The sequence below is a fragment of the Drosophila biarmipes genome, chromosome 3L (genome assembly GCF_025231255.1).
Source record: "Drosophila biarmipes strain raj3 chromosome 3L, RU_DBia_V1.1, whole genome shotgun sequence".
Lineage (NCBI taxonomy): Eukaryota > Metazoa > Arthropoda > Insecta > Diptera > Drosophilidae > Drosophila > Drosophila biarmipes.
Window position 1 is genome coordinate 7021436 of NC_066613.1, and position 22634 is coordinate 7044069.

Below are 22634 nucleotides of genomic sequence, written 5' to 3' on the forward strand. Positions count from 1 at the left end.
TATTATTATCTCGCTGGCATTATTGGGTGGCGCTGTTGGCGCCAACATCTTGCACGTTCCAACGGATGTCTCCTGGGCAGAATGTGGCCAAAATCACCTCTACACGGGTCCGAACTGCCGATTGTCTCCACAATTATTGTCATTCACAATTACTGGAGGCTGCGTTGGCAATTTGCGATTTAGGCGAGCCGAATGGCCCATACTCTTCGCCATAAAAGCCACCATCAACTCGAAGTTAATTGAATGTAGGCAGTGATCTTGCCATCAACGTTATAAACGCAGGGTTATGACCAATGCGGTTTATAACTCAAACCCATCGAGGGAACGGTTATGACCATTAAGGAGTTTCGGGGCTAAGGAAGACTTTAGCGTGTTTAGCTCCGTGACTGGGGACTGGGGACTGGGACTGGAATTTTTATTTTTGTGCCATCCGAAATCGGCGACATGTCTCTCGAAAACGTGAATCCCGGCAATGCTCCGTTCGGCCCGCCGGTAAAGTGTCAGCAAAAACGAAATTGAGCTTATCTGTGAATGCATCGGCGGGAGTTCGTCCAGACTGAAGACGTCCTGTGCTCGCCGGCGACTTGATGCAATCGTGCAGTCGTCAAATTAGCGACATTCGAAAACTTCCCAGATAACTACTACGAGAGCCCCAGGCGAAAGCCACAGAAGACCACAGACCAGAAAAAGCAAAACAGAACCTCGGGAGCCTGCAGCCTGCAGCCTGTAGCCTGTGGCCGTGCGCATTTTTTGCTTTCCTGCCTCAGAACCCACCAGAGATCTGTCACAGGCCCGAAGACCGAAAAAAAGAGACCCCAAAAACAGAAATAAAACGAAAAACCAAAAACCAGGCCTGGTCCACGATCATTGAGTCCGTTTCTACGTGATTTATTTGCTGCCTCAATTGAATTGTTTTGGAGTGGACCCAACTGCGACTGTGCCTTCGGAGTGGGTCTGGGCTCCTCCAGGGGGAGCACCTACTTTCGCATAGTCAATCAGCAATGCGATTTCTATGACTTGATTGACATTTCATGGGCCGACCACGGACATCCATTTGCCGCAGTCGCCGCTGTCGCCAGGTAAAAACCGAAATCAAATAAATAAAACAAAAAGCGGGAAAACAATGGATGTGCCAGACAAAGGAGTGGAGAGCGTCAAAGTCATTGACGATCATCCCGACTGATGATCCGCTGACAATTCCCGAAACGACAAACTCAGGCGCCATGTTAACCACCAAGAAGTCCGGCAGACAATCGCCTCGCCTGGCTGACGAAGATGGATTCCCGACTCCCGACTCTCGGTTCTTGACTCCTGATTCTTGATGCCTGATGCCTGATGCCTGATTCTTCATTCCTGATTGACTGGCTTCCGAGTGACCATTGTTCCTCTGGCGATCTCCAGCGATTACAATCGACGGAGCAGAGAAGGCAAGGCGGTCGCGAACGCTTTGCATTTTATTAAACACGATCCTTTTGATTATTACGCCCCGTTTTGATGGCCCCGGAGTCGATCTGCGATATCGGTTGATGGAGGTCATTGCTGCTTTATTTGGACATGCAACTTGTCACGTTTAATGGCATGAACCGGCGGAATAGCGTGTGTGCGATTATCTCTACACTCGGAAAATAAATCAAGAGCATCGGAGGAGTCGTATTGTGTACCTGTGCACTCTGCACTTTAAGAATAAATCTGCGATTGATTAAAAAAGGGGGAAACATATACAGTTTTTAAATAATTTTAAAATTAGATTTTTTAGCATTAAATGCCTTTATTAGTTGAAAACTGTTTCTAAAAACAGCTTAAGCTCGTTCGTAAAAACGACAATATCAAATAATTTATTATACGAATTTCTGATCGTCAAAATATCATTACCAAGAATTTTCCCTTTCGGAATGTTAACAGAATGTTACTTTTCTCTGATGGACTTTCAACTAACCTAACCTCCGTCACTCATTTAAACATAACAATTATTTTGATTTGAAATGTTTTTGGAATAAGGAAGATAAGCTTAGGTGAACTATGATATAAGAGTTGGAGTTTTTGAACATATCTGAAAGATCAAAAACTTAGCTTCACATATTGTTGATTCTTTGATAAAGAGTATAAACTATGATATCCGAATTAGAGAATGTAATATCATAAGAGAATCCATTACAGTTGCATATATAATATGTTCATGGATTAACATACATAAAATTCGTTAAAGTAATGTATTGTTTGAACTTGCAGAACGCCTTTGGCATTGCATTAATGTTCTATTTCTATGACTTCCGCTAACAACTTTAGGTACAAAAGTTATTCCCCTAAAACGACGATATGTCGTTAAGTTTTCCTCAGAGTGCATCAGTATCGCGAGTGTGCGAGCGACGGCAAAGCAATCAACGCCGATCCCAGCCAGGCAGCTTATGTATATTGATTAGCTTTCGCCTTGGGAGAATCCGTGTTCCTGTCGCAGGCAGTGCCACCGTTCCATGTACTAGCGCCAGCTACTGATTTCCGATTCCCAAACGGCGATCCCGTGCCCGTTCCCATTGCCAATCCCAATCCCAGTCCCATTCCCGATCCGGATGCCTGTCAGCAGCAGAGGGCCCTGCAAATTTGTCAATACGTGTGTGCCAGCGATGCGCGGAAGGCTCGCCGGCCATAAATTGTGCAAAATAAATATGAATAATACTGCTGCTCCTCCATCTGCGATCCGCAACAATCGCCGGCGGCCGGGAGACCTGGTGGTGAACCTGGTTACCCCACACATTGTTCCGTATACACCTCGCACAAAAGGAGGTGTTGCCTGGTTGTTATGAGTTTTTAAATCCGACTAAGCCCATTCGCCAACATTTATTCGAATTTAATCGATTTTTCAAATTGACTCCGCACTCGCCGGTCGCCGTGTAGTGTAAGCCCAGTACAGAAATCGCCGACCGCCCATCGGTCCGCCCATATTGGTTTTGCTTGTTTGTTTATTTTTACTTCTGGGAGATAAAAAATAAACAATTATTTATTGCCCCTATCCTTTCAACGGCCCGTTTGGCAGAGGGTCCACCACCACTCGGGCCACCTTGGGCCTATTCCCCGGCGACTCTGGCCAAAAGTAATTAATTCGCTGGGCTGGAGCGCGCCAAATGAATTGAAAAAGTACAAATGATTGGTAATTATTGGGGGATCGTTAAATAAAGTTATATTTCTCGCGTCGTAATGAGCTGAAACTGTTTAAGAACCACTAGAACTAGCTGTTATTGCAGTGCAAATTTGTTGTGCACTTAAGTAGGTGGGATTTGTGTGTGCTGTCTGCACAAAGTAGTCTAAAGTATTTATAAATATATTTTTCAATTTTAGATGAGAGTCCTTACAACTTGCACTTTATAGGACTACGATATTGTAACCTGCCTTTGTTACAAAAATATCAGGGAAATGAATCATAAATATCTTTAAGAATCATATATTTAGTTCGGGATGTAACATAACATGGCAGATCTAAACATTTCACTTGAATGTAGATTTTCCCCTTAAATATTTTAAAAAGTAAACCATTTGCAGTGCGGCTCATCCACTTTTGTGACCCATTTAAAGGCAAGCATTTCCTCCATTCGACGACTTCTTCCCAACACAATTATATAGTTGGAAACAATTGAAGGAGAGCTTATGCGTGGGCCCACTCCAAAAGGGTGCCGGAATGAACAGGGACTTGTGCATAATTAATGAGGGAACCAAGGCAGGTGTGCTGGATGCGTGGGACGACAACCGTTCCTGTCAAACATGATGACAAAAGATTACATTTCGCAACTTGTGGCAGTTGCTGCCGACCCAAGATTCCCGATGTTAGAATGGCAGGCAGGCACCATGCTTAAAAATTTACATAAAACTTCTGATAATAGTTTTCCCTGCGCCCTGTGGGATTGCCTTCCATTCGGAAGGGCCTCCGCATCCTCCAGCTCCTCCTCGACTCTCTGGGTTCGCACGTTACCTAAAATCCTTGGACTGATGCTGCGATAGCGACATCATAAATTACGAAACTAAACTTTGTGCGAACGGGACGAATGCAGATGGAGCTGATGATGAGGACGATGGGACTGGAGCCGGGGCCTCGGAACTCGGGGACGTTGGGCTGGATCTGAAGTTGGGGTTGGGGTTGGAGTCTTAAAAAAGACATGCAGCGGGTCGCGATCGCGCAGACTGAGAAACCATCTCCTCCGAGGAGAAACCTCTGCAAAAAGGCCGTGGTACATTTTTGGGCTGAGTGCAATTGCTTGTCAAACAGAAAAAGGTTACGCTGCCCAAAAAGCCAAAAAATATAAATAAAATCAAAAAGGCAAAACTCTGGGACAACTATGCGAAGAACTTGGGAGGAAAAATGGTCGCTGAAATAATCGAACATCAATTAACACAAGTATTCGAAATGCGCTTTGGTATAGTTATGCATAAAAAATGACCTGTCGAGTAAATAATGATCAAAAGTTTTTAAAGAAAATCCATTAAAGAAATTATAAGAAAATAATTAGACTGGAAATTTTTAATTGCAAATAGCAATTTTATTTCATTGGTTCATGTCTCTCACACCCAAGTTTATTTATTTTTTAATATTTACGAAATAATCTTTGAGAATTCCTTAAATTATAGTGTTTTTTATTTTAATACCTCGATGTTATTTTAATTTGTATCTTTCACTTTAAATGCTGCCTTTGAAAAATTCACTTTTCTTTCAAATTTGATAAGTTTTACTTGTCTGAAACCTTTAACTTTGGGCCAAGTCCTTTAAATGACATTGAACAATAAGACACACATCAGATATATTTTTGATTATCATGTATTAATTATTTCTGTTTTGAAAGAGGTAATATTAAATATTTTTAGCAATGCCCGAAGTTAAGGCGTGATTACGAAAGTCTCCTTTATCCACTCCAGTTAATCACTAGGGCTGGCGTTAATCTCGGCTGCTTCATTTAGGCATTCGCCAATTACTCAATGGCCGCTTATCGAGAATTCAATAATTAATTAGCAAAATTAACAAACGATTACGGAGTCGTGGACGGGACCCGCTGCCAGCACGATTCGCGAAAGGAGCCAAGAGCTCGGCCGCGAATAACAAAATTCTGTTAGTCACGCATGCTAATCTTCGTGTTGTCTCAAAAACTGGCAGCCAGAAGTTGGTAGCACAAGTTGCAGCAACCTCAGAAGTAGCAGCCTCGGCACAAGCGGCCTTAAAATCGGCGGCGGAAACGACGAGGCCAGAAGAAGAAGACCGGGAAGAAGCCGTCGACGGTGGTGGCCGCGACTTGGTCATGAGTTCGGTGGCTCGGCGCTGCTCTGGCGGCTCTCTGGTGGCGCAGGCCACTCTGGTGGCTCCTGCGTTGCCCCGCTATCGATACGGCATTGTTGTGGCCCGAAACAAATGATTATTGTGGGGCTTATTTAGGGGCGATCGTGTCGTCTGAGCAGGAGCCCAAGTCTGAGCCCTCGTGAGCCTGTGTTGGGTCCTTGGGTCCACGTCCCCCAATTGCAGCTAGGGCCCACTATATGCCTAGAATAATTAAGGACGGTGCCACGTTTTTGGGTTAATTATGCTTGTGGCCTGGCCTGCGGCACACTGAGGAAAACTAGGGATATATTATAAGTTTTAATAGTAAAAATTAGAATAATTTGGGGTGATTGGGCAATTAAGCAAAGGGGAAAAATTTACAAAAAATGTCCATAAGAATATTCAATACTTATACATGTATTTAGTGGCAATGCAAAATAATTCTAATAAATAGGAAAGGGTCTGCGTTAGATGGGTTATACTGTTATCAAGAATTCGCAGGTACTTTTCCCTCTTTTATCTCCATCTATAAGTTCGTTAAATCGAGAGAGTTTTTTCCTTATTTTATTTTGATAAAGGCTGATAAACATTTTTTAAAAAGAAAAGGACGGAAACCACTGCTTCTGCGACCTTTTCCGCTGTCAAGAACCCATCCTAGCAGACGCCACTTTTTCCCGTGCATTCCATGTTCAGTGGCTCAAATTAAATACGCCATTTAATAAATATGGTGGCCATTATCGGATAAGCTTCTGGATCTTTTACTTAAACATGTCACTTCGCATTAATCTGGACTGAGGCCTGCGCTGGCAATCTGGCAACAGGTAACAGGGGTAACTGCCGGCGGCCGAGAGCGGGGACGGATCCAGTCTGGGGGCCACACGCAGCGCCCGATGTTGAGATGTGATGTTCGCATGCGCAACGCCAGTGGCTCCGCTCCGTCAGCAAATGACCTGACGGACTGGCCTGGAGTGGACTGGCTCACCTCGAACCGAAAGCCGAAATCCGAAAGCCTGGCATCTCAGATCTGGCGGCGGAGGTCTGGGCTGGGGTCTGCCGCAGAATCGAGATTATCATAAATAATGTGGAGTAACAGTTCCACGCGGCCTAGGATGGCCGGCCATGCCCATTTGTTGCACGTTCCACGGCCGTTTCTTTCGATTTCCCAGAAAGGATGAGATGAGGTCACTGTGGCCCGCTCACGCTTAATGACGTCTAATTTGTCATCGGTGAGGAACTAATTTTTTAGCCCGCTGATATAAGCCCAATAGAGCGCTACCTGTCTTGAACACGAACCTCGAGATTTCTGCGTAAGTTACGGAACCGAAACTCGGGTCCGCTGTGGGACCCTTGGCTGGGTTTCGGGCTTTAGGACTGGGCTGGGTACGGGCATGGGGTTGGTTTTCTGTGCTGCTGCTGGTGGAGACGCTGTGAGAAGCGGAATTTACATACCCATGCTTCGTGGAATAATAAGTATTTCCATTTAGTCGCTTAAGGAAACCCAAAACCAAACCCAAACCCGCGATAAGATAAAGCTGTTTTTGCCTAAACAAAATTTTCTCTGTAAATCCACAAGCCCGAGGCGGAGGTAAAAATTAAAATGCGGCGTGAAATCTATCTGGTGTCTGTAATTTGACAATTTATTTTATGATGCAGTCGGCAGCAGGGCCTAATTAACATTTTGGTACAAAATGAAAACATTATGTTTTAATGCGCACTAATCTGTTGCAGATTTCTGGGAAGGTTAGTGGGATTTTACTTTGTTTTACTTTTAAATGTTGTCGTCTTTTCGAAGGTTTTCTAAGGAAATGTAAGCGACCATATTAAAAGGGCGATGTGAAAAAGGTCTTCAGCAATTATTTAAATAATATTAATAATATTGATAGCAGTACGTAGATATAAACTAAAAAAAAAACAATTTTACCAACAGTGGATAACCTGTATCATTTAGATTAGTAAAGGAATGCCTTATATATTCATGCTTATATCGATCAATATTCCAATTATCATATGGATTTGGTTAAATTATAGATTAACAGGAAATACATTTTCTAACATCTTGTGCCCCTTTATTTCACCCAACATCCATGCAGCCCCATGTGCACTTCCCATGTAGTCCTTAAAGCATAGGTGCACCTCTATTTCAGAGCCCTATCGCCGTGTTCTCGATAGGGAAAACAAGATAGACCCCTCCACAAATCGGCTAAGCGACGGGTAATGTTGGCAGAAGCAGGAGGCGGGAGGCAGGAGGCGCATGTTTTACCGATTAACATATCCGGCGCTATACCTGTGTACATCTCTGCCTGTGCGATTGTACAGAGCCACAAACATTCAGTTTTGTTTAATGTTTTACTTTTTTGCGGGTTTTGTTTCGGTTTTTGCGGCGGCCTAGCGCCATGTGATTGTCTGGCTGCATGTTCACCGGCCGTATTAATAATTTTGAGGCGTTTTTTGATTTAGGGAGCATTTAAAGCGTGAACGACTGCATCAATAATTTCGCTTGCAATTTTATTGTGCATAAATTTCATTAATTTATAATTTTGGCCGTTGCTCTGGCCGCGGCTAACATCCGACCCGCTGATCTCGGCTCGCCGTTTGGATGCTGTGGCTGTCTGTGCCTGGTGCCTGGTGTCTGGTGCCTTTTTACTTGCCTCCGCGGAGCATGTTGCGCCAATGTGTTGCGCGGTCCGTCGACTGGGGCATAAATTATTTTCCGTAGTTTTGGCAGGCGCCCGATGACCGCGCGCTGCGTAGATCTCGCGATTCGCGATTGCGCATGAGGTGAGGGTTATTCATTTGCCTGCGTAGTCGACTCCAGCTCCCCGAGCCCCCGATCCCCTGAGCCCCTCCTCCATGCTCGCCCCCATCTCCAGGGCCTGCTCCTCTTCGACGCGAATCTCTGACCGCCTGTGCCGACACATAGGCACTAAAAAAATCAAGAAGTTAATACCCAAAACAAGAAAAATTTGCTTATTTGTATTAGGGATTAAAGTACCTCAATAAAACAATCAGTATGGATACGTTTTCAATTAAAAGTTAAACAAAATATTATTGGTCTGAAAAAAAGTTACAAGCTCAAAATCAATTAAAGATGTTTATGCAATTGATTACAACTCACTGACTGGACACTTTATCAAAAATCACTCGAGTGTCAATGGCCCTAAGAAAAGGGATCCAGTTCCAAATTAAATATGTTCTATTTAGAATTTTATTTGGAATGATAAAAGGGTTTATTTAAATACTAATTATTTAGACTTACATTTTTAAAGTTAAACATCTAAAGGCCATCAAACCGCTGTTAATGATTCAACTTACTGACTGAATGTAAATTGAATAGTCGTTTGAATCCTATTAGCATGTACTACATATATGTTTGATGCAAAATATTTATATTTTCAGAGCTTGCTTCATCATTTTCTATGTAGTTTTTAAACAAAGAATCCAGTAAGACAAACAAACCTTGTGCAAGTATCATAGGGCTATAATCAAAAAATCACTAACAAAAATGTAGAAATGCGTTTATTGAATAATCCTCTAAATTAACATACCTACTACGATTCTAGTAAACATATTTTATAAAAAAATTTACCTTTAAGCCCGAAAACTTAGGGATCTCTTTTCTCCGAGTGCAGCACGTTGCTGATTCGGCTGTAGGAGTATCTGCGGTTGTTGCCGGCGATGTCGGATGCTGGGGAGCTGGAGGGCTGCAGGCTCCATTGAGGAACTCGCGACTCTGCTCGGACTTATGCTGGTGGTACGGCTGTACTCGGCTGGATTCTGATCCGAGAGAGTCCTGCAACTGGGCCCGGCATGTCGCCTGCAAATGTCTTCGGTTTCTGGCCGCGCAGTTAATTATAAACGCTTGGACATTTTCGTTTGACTTGACTGGGCTTTGGCTCGCCTCGCTTCGCCGGGCATCGGTTTGTTTTCATTTCCAGATGCAGATTACATTATGATTTATGCAAAATAGTAAATGCGTCTGATGGCAACATGCGCCAGCTGCCAGACACGAACTGCGAAGCCTCCTGGCCAACTCCTCATTGGGCCGTGTTCGAGTGCAGCCATCGCGACGATCAGAGTCGCAATCGGAATTAGGAGGTCTAAGTCGCTGTTGAATCGAACCAATTGGCAGGTGGGGATGGGGGATGGGGGTTTGGGGATTGGGGAGCCTCCCGAATGAGAGTATTTAGCATCCAGCGATTTTATTCGAGCCCATTTGAGGCCAATCGTAAAGCAGCGTCTGCGCTCTGGCCGCACTGGCCGCCAATAAATCAGGAGCGCCATGAAGCGGCCTCGTAAAAGTGCTTAAATTAATCATCCCGAATGTGTGTCTCGGGTTTACGATGCCCAGGTCCACGGGGCGCCCCCACAGTCGCAACAGGTTGCCCCCGCTAAGCGCCATCCGTCCCGATCACAGGCACCATAAACTTAGCTTTAACTGCCCCGGATTGCTGGCATTTCGCATAACGAGACGTGCATGTCCGGTTGGCCATATCTGCATCTGCATCTGCCTCTGCGGATCTCCAGTTGTAGTGCATATCTGCATCTCCTGTCGTCGCCCGGGAAAGTACCCGGGAATGCCTGAGAAAATGGTCAGCGCTTTATTAAATACTCACTTTGATTCACTGGGCCGGGCGACGCAAAATTGCGCCTGAAATTGCATTGTTATTACATGTTTGGGTCAGCGCAAATTAAATTCCATATAGAAAAGCAATCTGCTGGCTGGACGGCGTCGAGTGTATTTATTTTACAAAGATCGCATACGTGACACGGGGACGAGACAAGATGTTTAACAGCGAAAATGTGGTGCAAGTTTCCTGAAAGTCGAAAGGGCCTGCCTCGCCGGATAGGGGCTCCCCGAGTGCACTCAGAATCGCTATTAAATTAGTTTAGTGGCATTTAACTTAATCGCCTACAAGGGAGTTAAAATTTTCCAAGACAGTGTCCGCATCTCTCGCTCTGCTCTGGGTTTTGCGGGCCCGAGTCGGTCAAAAATTGGGCGGACGTGATTCGATTTTAAAGAAGCTGCCTGGCCTGATGGCAACAAGTGCTTTCGCCTTAATATCTTTGAATAGGCCACTCGCCGCTGGCCCTTCGGAACCTGCATTAAGGCTAACTGCTCACATCATCGCCCAGCCGAATCGATTCGGTTCGACTCGATCCGATCCGCTGGCCAAATTGAGTTGTGCATCAAAAAAGCGACGGGTCCCCGGGGAAGTGCAACTGCATCGTGATGTCAGCGATGTGATACGGCTCCCCCGCTCAGCTCCTGGTTCTGGTTCTGGTTCTCCTATGGACGTATATCTCCTGCTGCCGATGCTCCCGATGCGTATGCTTAGTCCTTATTCTTTGCATAAATCTCACCGATGTCCCCAGATGGACGGGGCTTGTAATTAAATTGCGACACGGGGCAGCTAATGGCGCCACAACATAGATGCGCTGGCCAACAGCAGCCGGCATATGCATACGAAGGTGCACTGGAGAAAATAGTTATGCGAACTAATCGTTTTTCTTCAAGATAATTTGTAGTTGTCCTGCTGTAAAACATACTTGAAGTCTTGTTATTATTGTCAATCGAATCTTATCATGAAAATGGCCATGCACCAAACAAAAAATGCAATGGGTTTTCTAAAAGTATCATGGGAAACTGTTTTCTGGCCAGCATGCTTTACTAAACACAGGTTTCTAGCATCTTATCTGGGTTAAAGAACATACTTTAAGGTTTCCTTCCAGGTTCCTAGGTCTAACCATTAAACCTTCCTTTCTGAAACAATCAAAAATCCCGGAGAGATTCTGATACCAATTACCAAAAAAACGATTCTTTTCAAGTTGTATTAACTCCTAGTTATTGTATGATTATAGATTTAGTTTTAATTTTGCTGCGAAAAAACCTTTTTAATATGACAAAGATATGTACCTATTTATTTCATTTACTCAGTAACAGAGGCTAAAAATATTTTACACCCTTACTTGATTTTTGATAGATTGTGATCTAACCAAAAGTCCTTAGTAACGAAGTATAAGCCATCATGTCTTGGTAGTTCTGTATTTATTGGCTGTTTCAAGTGATTCAACTAATTTTAAGTGGTTTGTTATTTTAGCAGTGCACCGCTTAACCAGCGGAGTGGAGATGCCCATGACAAGGCGGCGGGGACACGACCTCAGCGTACAGGGCACGTTTCTGAATGAAATTCCAGACCGCTCTCGTCGAGCGTTTCTGTGTGTTCCAGCGTTGTCTGCCCGGTCATCAAATATCGGACTGGGAGCCCAGTCGGAGTTTCGGAGCTGGAGTGGCAGAGCCGCAGTCAAAGTCAGAGTTGGAGCCACAAAAAGCGGTGCGCTTCTTGGGCGGCGGCCACTGCGGTTAATTAATTCTGCATGAAATTTAAGGTTTTTTGCGGCCGCCGGCCACGGTGCATATATGGCGAGTCATTGTCGCCGATCAGACGGTGGCCAGGATGTCGGCCACGTTGCTGCACGTACTCTTGTCTGGGGATCTGGCTCTGGATCCCAGCCACAGTTCCATCTCCATCCCAGCTCCAGCTCCTGTGCTGCTTGTGTCCCCCCGTGCTTGCTAATCAGCCGCACCTCATCAGTCTGGCAAATCAAGTCATTAAGTTAACCGAGTGCCAAATGGAGCAAATAATGCTGCGGCTCCTCGTAGTTCGGATGCGCGTCTTGGGGGTTCGCCGGTGGGGCAGTAAAAAATCTCTCAATTAGTCAAACAATTAAATCAGCTATCGATCCGAACTTGAACTGATTCCATGCGGGCATTACGCATTCAATTATGTACTTCACTTCCCAGGCTTCGATCGATTGCCTTGCTCGCATTGCATCTCAATGGTCCCTGTGAATTCTGTACACCTTGTAAAATGTATTCTTATGTCCTATCACTAAAAAATAATTTTAATTTACTTGAAGACAAGGGATTAATATGCATTCTCTCTTTTATTTTCAGTGCCCAGCCACGGTGAGTTGAAGATAATTTGATATAATTTATTATTCACACTTTGTGGTTCTGTATGAACACCATTCGGAATGCCATAACTCCGTCTACCAATTTAATGCAAATGATTGCACATACAAACCGTTTTCACGTTATAAAACAAAACCATTGACACGTTACTTTTCTGGCCGTTTTTTGATAGTCAAGGCCTTTGAGTTGGCCTGAAACAAACCTGTTTTAATCGAAATTCATTATCTGCAGAAACCTATTTTACCACAAGGGTGTGCTCCCATTGCCACTTAATATAGGGGTAAATTTCGCAATTATCTTTCCTTTTTCGTGTAAGTGCAACCTGGTTACCCCAAAATAATATTTTGAAAATACGCATATTTTAAGAGCAACGTGTACGTAAAATGTTGGTAAACATCAAAAAAATTGAAGATCTAGAAAACTCAATAAAATAAAATCTTTTGCTCGGATAAATTCAAACAGTTTCGCAAATTAGCCAACACAATGTAGTCGTTTGTGTTAACATTTAGATATCATTGTACACGCGCTCTTGATGCGTTGTTAATGGGCCTGTGTGTCGGACAATATAAATGCACGAGCTGTTAAATGTCGCCAATGGCAAGGCGGGGAACACATAAATACATAAAAAACGGGAAAAACAATAATTTAGCTTAACAACTTAATAACAAAACAGCACTCTGCTGCCGATCACCTGTTCGGTGTGCTTCGCCAGGCGACGAGGAGCGTCATTCTCTGGACAGGAGCGAACCCTCTTCGCCGCGACTACTGTGCGACTGACTGGAGGATAAACAAAAATAAAAATAAAACACAAAAATAAGCAACCTAAGCCCGGTCGCAGTTATGAGTTTCCACCTGTTCGCGAATTTATTGATTGCCACATTGACAAATGAGCCACCCTGCTGTTATAAAACCAATTAAAGGAAGGGTCCGTTTGCATGCCCGGCTCACTGGGATATTACGAATAAATTAGGTCTGGTGAGAATTAATTGGACAGTGCGGCCACCGGACACTCGGCGTGATATATAAATCATGGCAGCTATGCGGCAGTAACAGGATTACCCGACCTCGACTTATTTTTTGGCTCAGCGAACGAAAGTGCGTCCGCAGCGGTCTAAACGCGTCAGAATCCAGATTACACAGAGCGAAATATATTTCGCATATTAAAAAAAGATGAAATAGTTTAAAAGCAAATACATAACATTTTTTATTTTTTCTAATCGTACAAAAACAATCTTGCAGTAACGACTAAAATTTAATTATTTCTGTCTTTTTTTTTAACTATTATTACCAACTTAAATAACTTTATAAAAATCAACCAATTTTAATATTTAGTAATACCATATTATAGGTTTTATGAAATATTTCTGGCACATTTAATAGAAAAAAACATATTATTCCATTTATTAAAACAATCAATATAGAAACTTTAAAATGAGCTAAAAATCATTATTTAAAGAAGATGAATGTATATTTTCAAAGAACTTTTAAAATGTAATTTTAATCTTAGTTAACGTAACATGGAATGTACCCGATCTGTAGATAGTGGGAATTTTATAAGGGTTACGATAATGTTCATTTCAGGTTAGATTTCCTTTTATAGGAATAGACTGGATTTTATAAATTTGAGATTTGGTTTACTTTATAGACTCAACTTTTAGTAATTATTATTATTAGACAATTGATTTTCTAAGTGCTTCTGTTTCGCTGAGTGCACTAATTAGGGACACTCTCGGAGATGCCAATAAGTAGTCCCAGAGGCAGTGGCTCGGCGTCGGCATAGGCAGTCGCCGGGAAAGAGCACCTGCCAAAGCGGTCGACGCATCATTAATAATTCCGAGGGAGCGGCTAAGTCAGCCGCACGCATAATAACCACGATTAAAGCAAACAAGGCTCATTGTCGGTTAAATGACAAGTTTTGACAACTTGTGAAACGACAAGTGGCCGGCGATCGGCCCACGGACCAGTGACCACGAACCACTGGCCAGGGACCAGAAAGAGCAGGGACTACGGATCCGGGGACCCGGGAACCGGCGAGTGAGGAGTGGGGAGTGGACGAGGGTCGCTCGGCAGCGACCCAGTTAAATTAATAATCCGCATAATTGGAGAACTTAGCTGCGAGCGAAAGAGAAAGGACATGGTGACGACAAAAAGAGCGTTATTTGCTTTGCGCTTAATATATCATTTAGATTGTTTGCCGCAGATAAACGCGCTGTGAAGACTTTGGCTGTCATTATTGTTGTTGTTTATTTTATCGTGCCGGGCGATTATTGTCGTTTCCTTGTAAAGATTGTGGGCCATTCTATGCGGAATGGCGTGGCAATTAGACCTAGTTGGCGATTGGTCAGCTCGGTATTGATTTAGAGGCCCCATTACTCTTTTTCATATGTGTATCATGACCACGGCACGGGCATAAATAGAAAATAATTGTTTCTGTTTCACAATTATGTCCCGCAAGATTGGTGGCTTGTTTAGATCACTATGGGAACTCGCACACCTTTCGAATGAGATAGCCCAGCTAGATAGCATAATTGGAGTCTTAAATAGCCTGAGCCATATTATATTCGTAGCTGATTAATATCATTCAGTGGGTCAAAGGATTCGGATATCGTGATTTATTTCATTTCGGTTTCTAGTTGGTGGGGAATATTAATATATCTTTATGATATGATATACTATAGTTTTATCTAAGAATAACGGGCAAGGTAGATATATCAAAAGTTAAAAATATTTAAAGATCTATCACAGTATTCATTTTAATATTCGACCTGAATAGGTCGAATGCAGTATCCAGAGGCACGACCCACTCCAAAAATGGTATTGCCACAACCCCGCACCACCCAACATGCCTTTTAATTACTATTTCCACTCTAATGTTTTCTTTTTCGGTAATTCACAACCATGCACCGACATTCGGCGATCGGAAACGCAAACAGGGCGTAAGTACGAACATGACCACTCTAATATCTAGCTAACTTGGAAAACAAACACAAATTAAACTCGCATTAATGGCCTGGTCGCCAAGCCACAAGAACACGACTCTGCTGGTCATTATTTCGAGATTGCCGGGGTCTTGACAGTCGAAAGTGGAGCGAGTGCACCTTTAATGATAAATTAATTTGCGAGTAATCTCCAGAGCAATGTGCTGCTGCCCACCGATCGGCGGCTCCGATCCGAGTGCAATTACGCAAGGAACAGGAGTCTTAATTATAACCAGAGCAGCCATGTTAAACATGACAGTTCTCGTGTCCTGGCGATTCATCAAAATGACAGCTTCTGAGTGCAGCGGTCTCGTTTGCGGGTCCGTCAAGCGGTTCCATTCCCACTCCCATGCCCGTCTTATCAGCGCAATATCGAATTTCGATCAAAACGCCTCCGAGCGACGGCACTGCGGAAAAGCAGGCGCTCGACTTTTGGCGCTAAACGAACCACCGCACGTCGGAACACTCCACTCCTGGATCGCACTGACCACTGGCCACTGGCCCCCGACCGACCGCGGCCCGCATCGGCATTCCAGTTCCCCGACCCTCATTATCATACATAGTTGGCACCATTAGCAGGGGCAGGAGCAAGGACACTGCTGGTATGACTAGCCGCAGTTACGTCGCAGGACGCGATATCCATCTGCCAGAAAAGTGGAGCGAAGGGCTGTAATTGCCGTTGAGGCTGCCTGGATGTGTTATTAACTTGTTAAGCGAAAATGGCACATATAATGTGCACTTGCCTGCCGCCCTTATCCAAATCCTGCGGGGGGATCCTCTGTTTTTTGTGTTTGACGACGTTTAATTTGTGTCTGTTCTCCTGAGTGCTTTTTGGCGCTTTATCTTGAGCCTAATTATTAATTATGTGTCTGTTTTTATTTCGCATGTTCAACACGGTATGCTGGATCTCAGTATGTAAGTATAACTAGTCTTTTTTTCTATATTTCTTCATAAGATTATGAAAAACAGTTTTAATGATTGGTTGTACTCCAACAAAAAAGAAAATGTTTTTTTACCAATATGGGTATTTCTCATAGAATAAACTAAAGTTTACCAGTGTACCCTTGGTGGCAACCTAAGAATGACCCAAATATTCAAATCACCACCCTACTTACTGGGCAACGCTTTCTAAAATATATTTATCCAGACACGATGTATTCTAGTATCAGACAATTGCTAAGATGTATATAAAATGTGTGAGATACCGCATCGTAAACCTTCTTAACATGGCGTATGGGTGTGTAATCGACTTAAACACCTCCAGAACTTAATGCTGTGTGAAGTATTCGCGACATCCTTTTATGATCATGAAGCAATAACGGATCAGCAGCACGGTTAAATGTCGCACGACCTAGGTATCGGAATCTGTGCTCCTGGAATTTCTGGGCATTTGCGTTCGCGGCGATGCGGTGGGATGCGACGCAGGAAGGATTCCACGACGGGACGGATCGGAGGCTGCGGGTCCAGAGAAGAGGCAAATCGCTCTGTTTGCTTGCGGTGTGCCAATACAATGCCACGGCTGAACGAGACACAAGAATTTATGGCATTTCACTTTCAAAGACACAAAATTCCTGTCCCTTGCCACCATTAATGGAATGGACAATAAATTTAAACGTGCAGACGGACAACGTGCCATATGTAAAAAGGCTCAGACACTGTAGCAGCAACTTCCCGAAATGGCTAAAATCGCTCCGGAGCTCGGAACTGCGCGTGAGACGATTTGTAAGACCGAAACCGGTCGCAGCCTTTCAGCATCTGCCAGCCATCCCGCCATCCAGCTAACAAGGCGATAATCCACGGACAATGCCAACTCCGATGCGAATCTCGGCCCTTCTTTATAATTAAAAGTATGAGGCGGCTTGGTTATAAATTCTAAACTCTTTTGACTCAGAAATACAGGAATCAAATAATCTGGAAGACAAATAGAATTTCTTCTTAAACTCGAATCATAGAACTGGAGGTTATTGGTCAGGTAATTTTCTTGAACATGTTGGTTCACAATAGGTAGAAATAGAAAAAGAATATTTGAATAAATATTTGTAAGTTCAATATTTTATGAACTGTGGGGTAATAACTAAAAAAAGCTGAAACCGGTAATAACCAGGGAAGAAATGTATTGTGAACATTTGACTCCAAGCTGGCTTAGATACAACAAAAATAGATGTTCGATAAAGTCTATTAAAGCTAAAAACAAAAGATTAATTATTTTCAAAAAGGTTTATCTGTGTTATCAAAGTTCGCTGAGATCAAGAATACAACAAATGAAGTACAAATCCCTTGTACAGCTTTATTGTCTTCGTCGAGCCAACTTAATTTTTGCCACCATGTCGCATCTGTTGAGAATTCAATTCCCCTTATCTAATTCGCAAAAATGCGCTAATTGAATAGAGACCAGTCGCAGTATCAGTGTAACCAAATTATAGCCACATTCCACCACCGCTCCCGTCGCCGATCCCGCTCCCAATCCCGCTCCCGCTCGCGACTCCCAACTTGCAGCTCCCGGCCGTGATCATTGGTTTGGCGAAAGACAATGGACGAGATTAAATGCCAGGCTGGGCAGATTAAGATGCATCGACAGCAATAACTACGTCAGCAGCAGGAGCTGGAGCTGGAGCTGGGGCTGGAGCTGGAGCTGGAGCTAAAGCTGGGTATTCTTAAACGGGAGACACGAAACAAATTTCCCTTGAAAAGAATTACATACCGACTCCGGATCGCCAGACTATGGGAATTGACTGAAGCTGAAACTCTATTTGTTCGACCCGATCTCGGGCCGCTTGGCGATCTTCGCGTTTGTCGCCGCCGTCGTCGTCGCCGTCCAGAAAGTCAGAAAGTGACCGTCTTCATTGTCAACACATGGGAGATACGTACGTGGGCTGCAGTGCGGCGGCAAACAATTCTATAGAAACTCAGACATGCACCGCCGATGGAAGTGCACCGGTGGCGACCTGGCCAAGATCTGCCGGCGATCGTCCAGCTCCAGCTCCAGTTCGGCTCAGTTCCGTCCAGCGACGGTTTATCGCGGCCGGGCGAATCGTTTTGCCATACTAAATTATTATGTTAACATGAAAATAATTGAGGCAACAGGCATTCGGCGGTGGCTGGCCAATTTATTTATATCGCTGAATCTCGGATACGGCAGCTGGGTCGAGCCCTCGCCCTCGTCCTCGTCCTCGTCCTCGGTCTCGAGTTCGGCGGTCCAGAGGCCAATTGATGGCGGAACAAATAGTTCCAGAACTGGGGCATCTGCGACGCGATTGGGACACCGACTGGTAGCCGAGCTGCCGTCCCAGATAGCGTGCTTGCAATAAATCCCTCAACCAATATCTGCAAACACTATACAAAGGAGCAACAAATATTAAAATTGTTAAGAGTTAGTTAGATATTACCATCACTATATCTTGAATTATAAAATCAATATGATCTTAGGGACCAAATAAATTTGTAACACCTTTTAATTAATAATCACCCTTTTAATTAGCTAGTGCTTAGCCAACTATCATATTTCCAAAGAATAAATATTCCCTATATGTGGATGTATGTATTTCTAATTTATTACTGAGATGTAACCTGTAATTAAATCAACATTTTTCCTAATAACATGGGATTACATTTGTATGAATATATTTTAGATTTCTACAGAGGTCCGTAAGACATACTAATCCCGTACTAATTCTTTCCAGACCGCCTTGCACTGGGCAGCCAAGCACGGCAACGAAGACGTGGTGAAGCTAATTGCCGGCACCTATAAGGCCGACGTAAACGCCAGAACGGTAAGCGACTATCTGAGATGGGAACGTGTTAGCCTGAGGATTTTAATATACCTTTTATTCCATGTGATCGCCTCCGCCAACTGTTGACGCTCTAGAACGGGGTGAGTGATATGCAAATCTATTGAGACAATTTTAATAATATACGAACCGACTTATTGGCTTGTCCCAGTCGCGCGTAAATGTGCGTCACATGTCACAGAGTCGCGAAACATAACCCCTTCCCGGGGGTTTTGGACTGAAACCCAAGCAAAGGCGGCGGGCAGGCTGTGACAAATCATGACGAGCGTATCCAATCGGGCCTCACCGGCCTGTCGCCTCCAATCCAGCTCAATCCTTTCCCTGCGCATTCAAGTTTACAAAATTTTAAATTGAACGGTGCTTTGTTCCTGCGAAATTAAATTCACTCGAATGTGTTAAAATGTCACATCCACATTTGAAACAAAGTGAGTTGTCAATCACAGTCCGCAGCATTCGATACGGTGCTGGCACAACACACCGCAAAAGGCAAATCACGGTCTTATATAGACCACATGCAGAATTCACAGGGGAATGCGAAGCAATTATCAGAGTCGCCTAATGTATTCCAAATTTGTATCACTCTCTCTAAGGAACATTTTTAGATCTTCTTTTGACTTAAAAAGGTCCCAATAAATAGTTCAGATTATTTATTTCTTTTTATTATTATTTCCTTAGGGATACACACCCCTCCACTTGGCTACCCAGTTTGGAAGAGATAATATTTTTGAACTACTCTGGAACGTTTATAGTAAGTATTATCTAGTCTTATGTTTGTAGGTTTTTAACAATGATCCCTGCTATATAAAGCAAATACCTGATAATAACCATTTGCAACCCTCTTCCTCTCGCCCCTTCAGAGGCCAACAGGGACATCATGGACTGGAGCGGCAACAAGCCCCTGGACTACAGTCGCCAGCGGTCCAGCGTGTCCGCCTCGACCTGCAGCAGTGAGTATGAAAAGTATTTCCTCAGCGCGGAGGTGAACAACAACTACCACCTGGGATTCATTGAGAGTAGTCAGATAACCGGCGGTACACTGGGCAGTGCACTAACCCGCGGCAAGAAGCGCGCCCAGAATCGGTTCGCCACCATCAGCGGTGGCTCGGTGGGAGGCGGTGGAGCGGTGTCCCGTTCGCAGTCGATGATGGTCCACCGGCGGCCCAAGAAGGCGCCGGGGCAACCGCTGTCGGGGCTCTTTAAGCCCAGCACCGAGGAGGGCGACCTGCTGCCCTGCGAAATGGAGGGGCATCCGGTTCCCTTCCGCGGCGCCTCCACTCGACGCAAAGAAAGCTTTCTCCGCAAAACCTTTCGAGCCACCGCGGGTGGCAGTCGTCGACAGTCCACCAAAGACGTTGTTACTAACCCACCAGAGCATGGTTAATTGGTACACTCGCTTGTTGTATAATCTTTCACCTGTATTTACCCTTTCTAAAAGGTGCTAATGTATATACCTATATGTGGCCTTTCAAAATAACAGGCTCGGGTCAAACTAAAAATATTTTTTATACACTTGTACACTCAAAATAATCCTATGAAATATTGTATAAAACTAAACTCCTTACAAAACAACACTTCTCTAGTTCATAAGAGTCAAAGCATGGCCTTTTTATTATATTTTACCGAGGTGATCGATTAATTGATAAGAAATAACTCCTTTATGTACATACCTATAAATAATCGCATGTTTATTGGCACAACCAAATACAATAAAATACTTACACATTAAAACTAGATATGAACTATCGCTATTTAAATATATTAGCCTGGAAATCTATGACCAAGACCATAACAGATTCTTGCAAGACAAATTATAAACCCAACTTGGTTCACAAAGAGAATGCGCTTTCGGAACTAATAATATTTACCTTCGTTTGCAAACATTGTTGCCCATCACCAAAAAACAGACTGAAATGTAGAGTATACGAACCTAAAACTGAGCTAGTAATTAATATAAAATGGGAACCTCTATCTATTTTCAATTTTGCTGCATGTAGAGATTCAAGCGATGCGGTTCAGCGGCGGACTCAACGGTACCTGGAGGCAGGTTGAGATTTAGCGATCTTGAGTATTTCCAAACCATTAGTGTTGATTAAAACCATGTTCAATTTATTTGCCTAGCTTAACTTTGAGTTGCAACCTTGGCTTCCAAATGTAACCTATCGTATTTAGCCTGTAAATATATGCTTTTGTACTTGGTAGCTATAAATCTTTATTTTAGTTTAATTTTCGCAAGCACTTGAGTTGCAAAGCCCGTTTGCGTTGCTGTTGGTAAGTTTCCTTTTTGTTTTTCCAATGTTTATCCCCTCGCCTGCATTATTTTATACTTGTTTTCAAAAGTCCGCTAACTAAAGCATTTTTTAAGTTTTTGCACGTTCATTATATGATCTCTTTTAATATGCTCATATATTAATGATCATTTTTTATGTTTCTTCCTTCACAGAAATCAAGGCTCGCAAAAAGCATGCAAGTAAGTAATAAACCAAGATATACATACAGTTCAACTTCTTCTTTGATTTTTTTAATTTTACAAGAATTTTTGGTTTGTGAGATTTTTTTAAAGATGTGCCTTAAGAGGAATCTAATGATTTAACATTAATCTCTTATCTTCCAGTCGAAAAAGATTTGGGCTTCCTGCGGATTGGTTCGTTGAATGTCCGGGTAAAGAAGACAACCGAGGCCTTCAGCAATTTCTTGGGAGTGGGCAATGGCAGTGGGGTGGCCCCGATGGGCTATGGCAGTGGCGGGGGAACGGGAGCAGCAAGTCGCCCTCACCATCGGTCTCACCGAGCCCCTCATCAGCGTCATCATCACCACGTTGGTACGACACGGAGTCGGCATCCGAATCAGAGGGCAGCGATGAGCACACCCTACGGGACGAACGGCGGCCTTCCGTCGAGGGCGAGTGTTCCCAATAACCGGAATATCTACGACGGGGTGCACAAGTCATGGGGATCGGCAGACAACATACCACACCGATCGGAGGAGCTAATGCCCCCGCCCAAGACGGTGGACTATATCAGCAAGCGGAACAAGTCCTCGAAGCGTTCGTCCTACGCCTCCAACGCCACCGATTCACCCCGGGACTCCATTTGCTCCTCGAACTCCAGCTCCAATCTGAACGGTGGATACAGCAGCATGCCCACAACCCCGAATCAGTTGCGTGCTCCCAAGGGCATCGCTGCATCCTTCGCCGCGGATTCCGATTCGGACTCCGCCTGTGGATTTGACTCCAGCTGGTCGGTCAATTGTCGAGGATCTTCAAGCAGCAACCCATCGCAATCCTAAACACCTAAACAAGGGTGTTAACCCACAAGCCCAAATGTCTACATACCATACAACATATAACATTGACCATGTAATCGTGAAAGTATTGTTTTTAATTAACTTAAATACCATTTAAGATTAACAATTTTTTGTGTTTGTGAAATATTTGTTTAAAGGACTCTTTGGTTTTGTCTTTGATGTCACACTTTGTACCCTTATTTAAGAATTAAAATCATAAAACAGTATATATGTATCCTGATTGACAATTAAAGTTATTATGCTTTTTGTTGCATTTATAAAAATTGGGTTTTCATTATTTTGACGTTTCTTATATTTTT

The 22634-nt window shown here is 43.6% G+C and overlaps 2 protein-coding genes across 3 annotated transcripts in view; both read left to right on the forward strand.

Moving 5' to 3' along the window:
• Positions 1–19139, forward strand: part of LOC108030589 (ankyrin repeat domain-containing protein SOWAHA) — a 33399-nt gene extending 14260 nt beyond the window's left edge. Inside the window, exons 4-6 of the mRNA XM_044094717.2 lie at positions 12249–12260; positions 18925–19014; positions 19110–19139. Of these exons, the coding sequence (XP_043950652.2) occupies positions 12249–12260; positions 18925–19014; positions 19110–19139 (132 nt within the window). The remainder of the gene's footprint in view (positions 1–12248; positions 12261–18924; positions 19015–19109) is intronic.
• Positions 19140–19182: 43 nt separating this feature from the next.
• Positions 19183–22598, forward strand: LOC127010924 (uncharacterized). Of its 2 annotated transcripts, XM_050886792.1 has the most exons (6): positions 19183–19457; positions 19708–19780; positions 19890–19979; positions 21027–21072; positions 21473–21499; positions 21644–22085. In XM_050886792.1, exons 3-6 carry the CDS (start codon positions 19907–19909, stop codon positions 21945–21947), a joined length of 450 nt encoding a protein of 149 aa, XP_050742749.1. In that variant the 5' UTR covers positions 19183–19457; positions 19708–19780; positions 19890–19906; the 3' UTR covers positions 21948–22085. The 2 variants fall into 2 exon arrangements, with proteins under 2 accessions (XP_050742749.1, XP_050742748.1); XM_050886791.1 differs by lacking the exon at positions 21027–21072 and having other exon boundaries at positions 19191–19457; positions 21644–22598.
• The last annotated feature ends 36 nt before the right edge of the window (positions 22599–22634 follow it).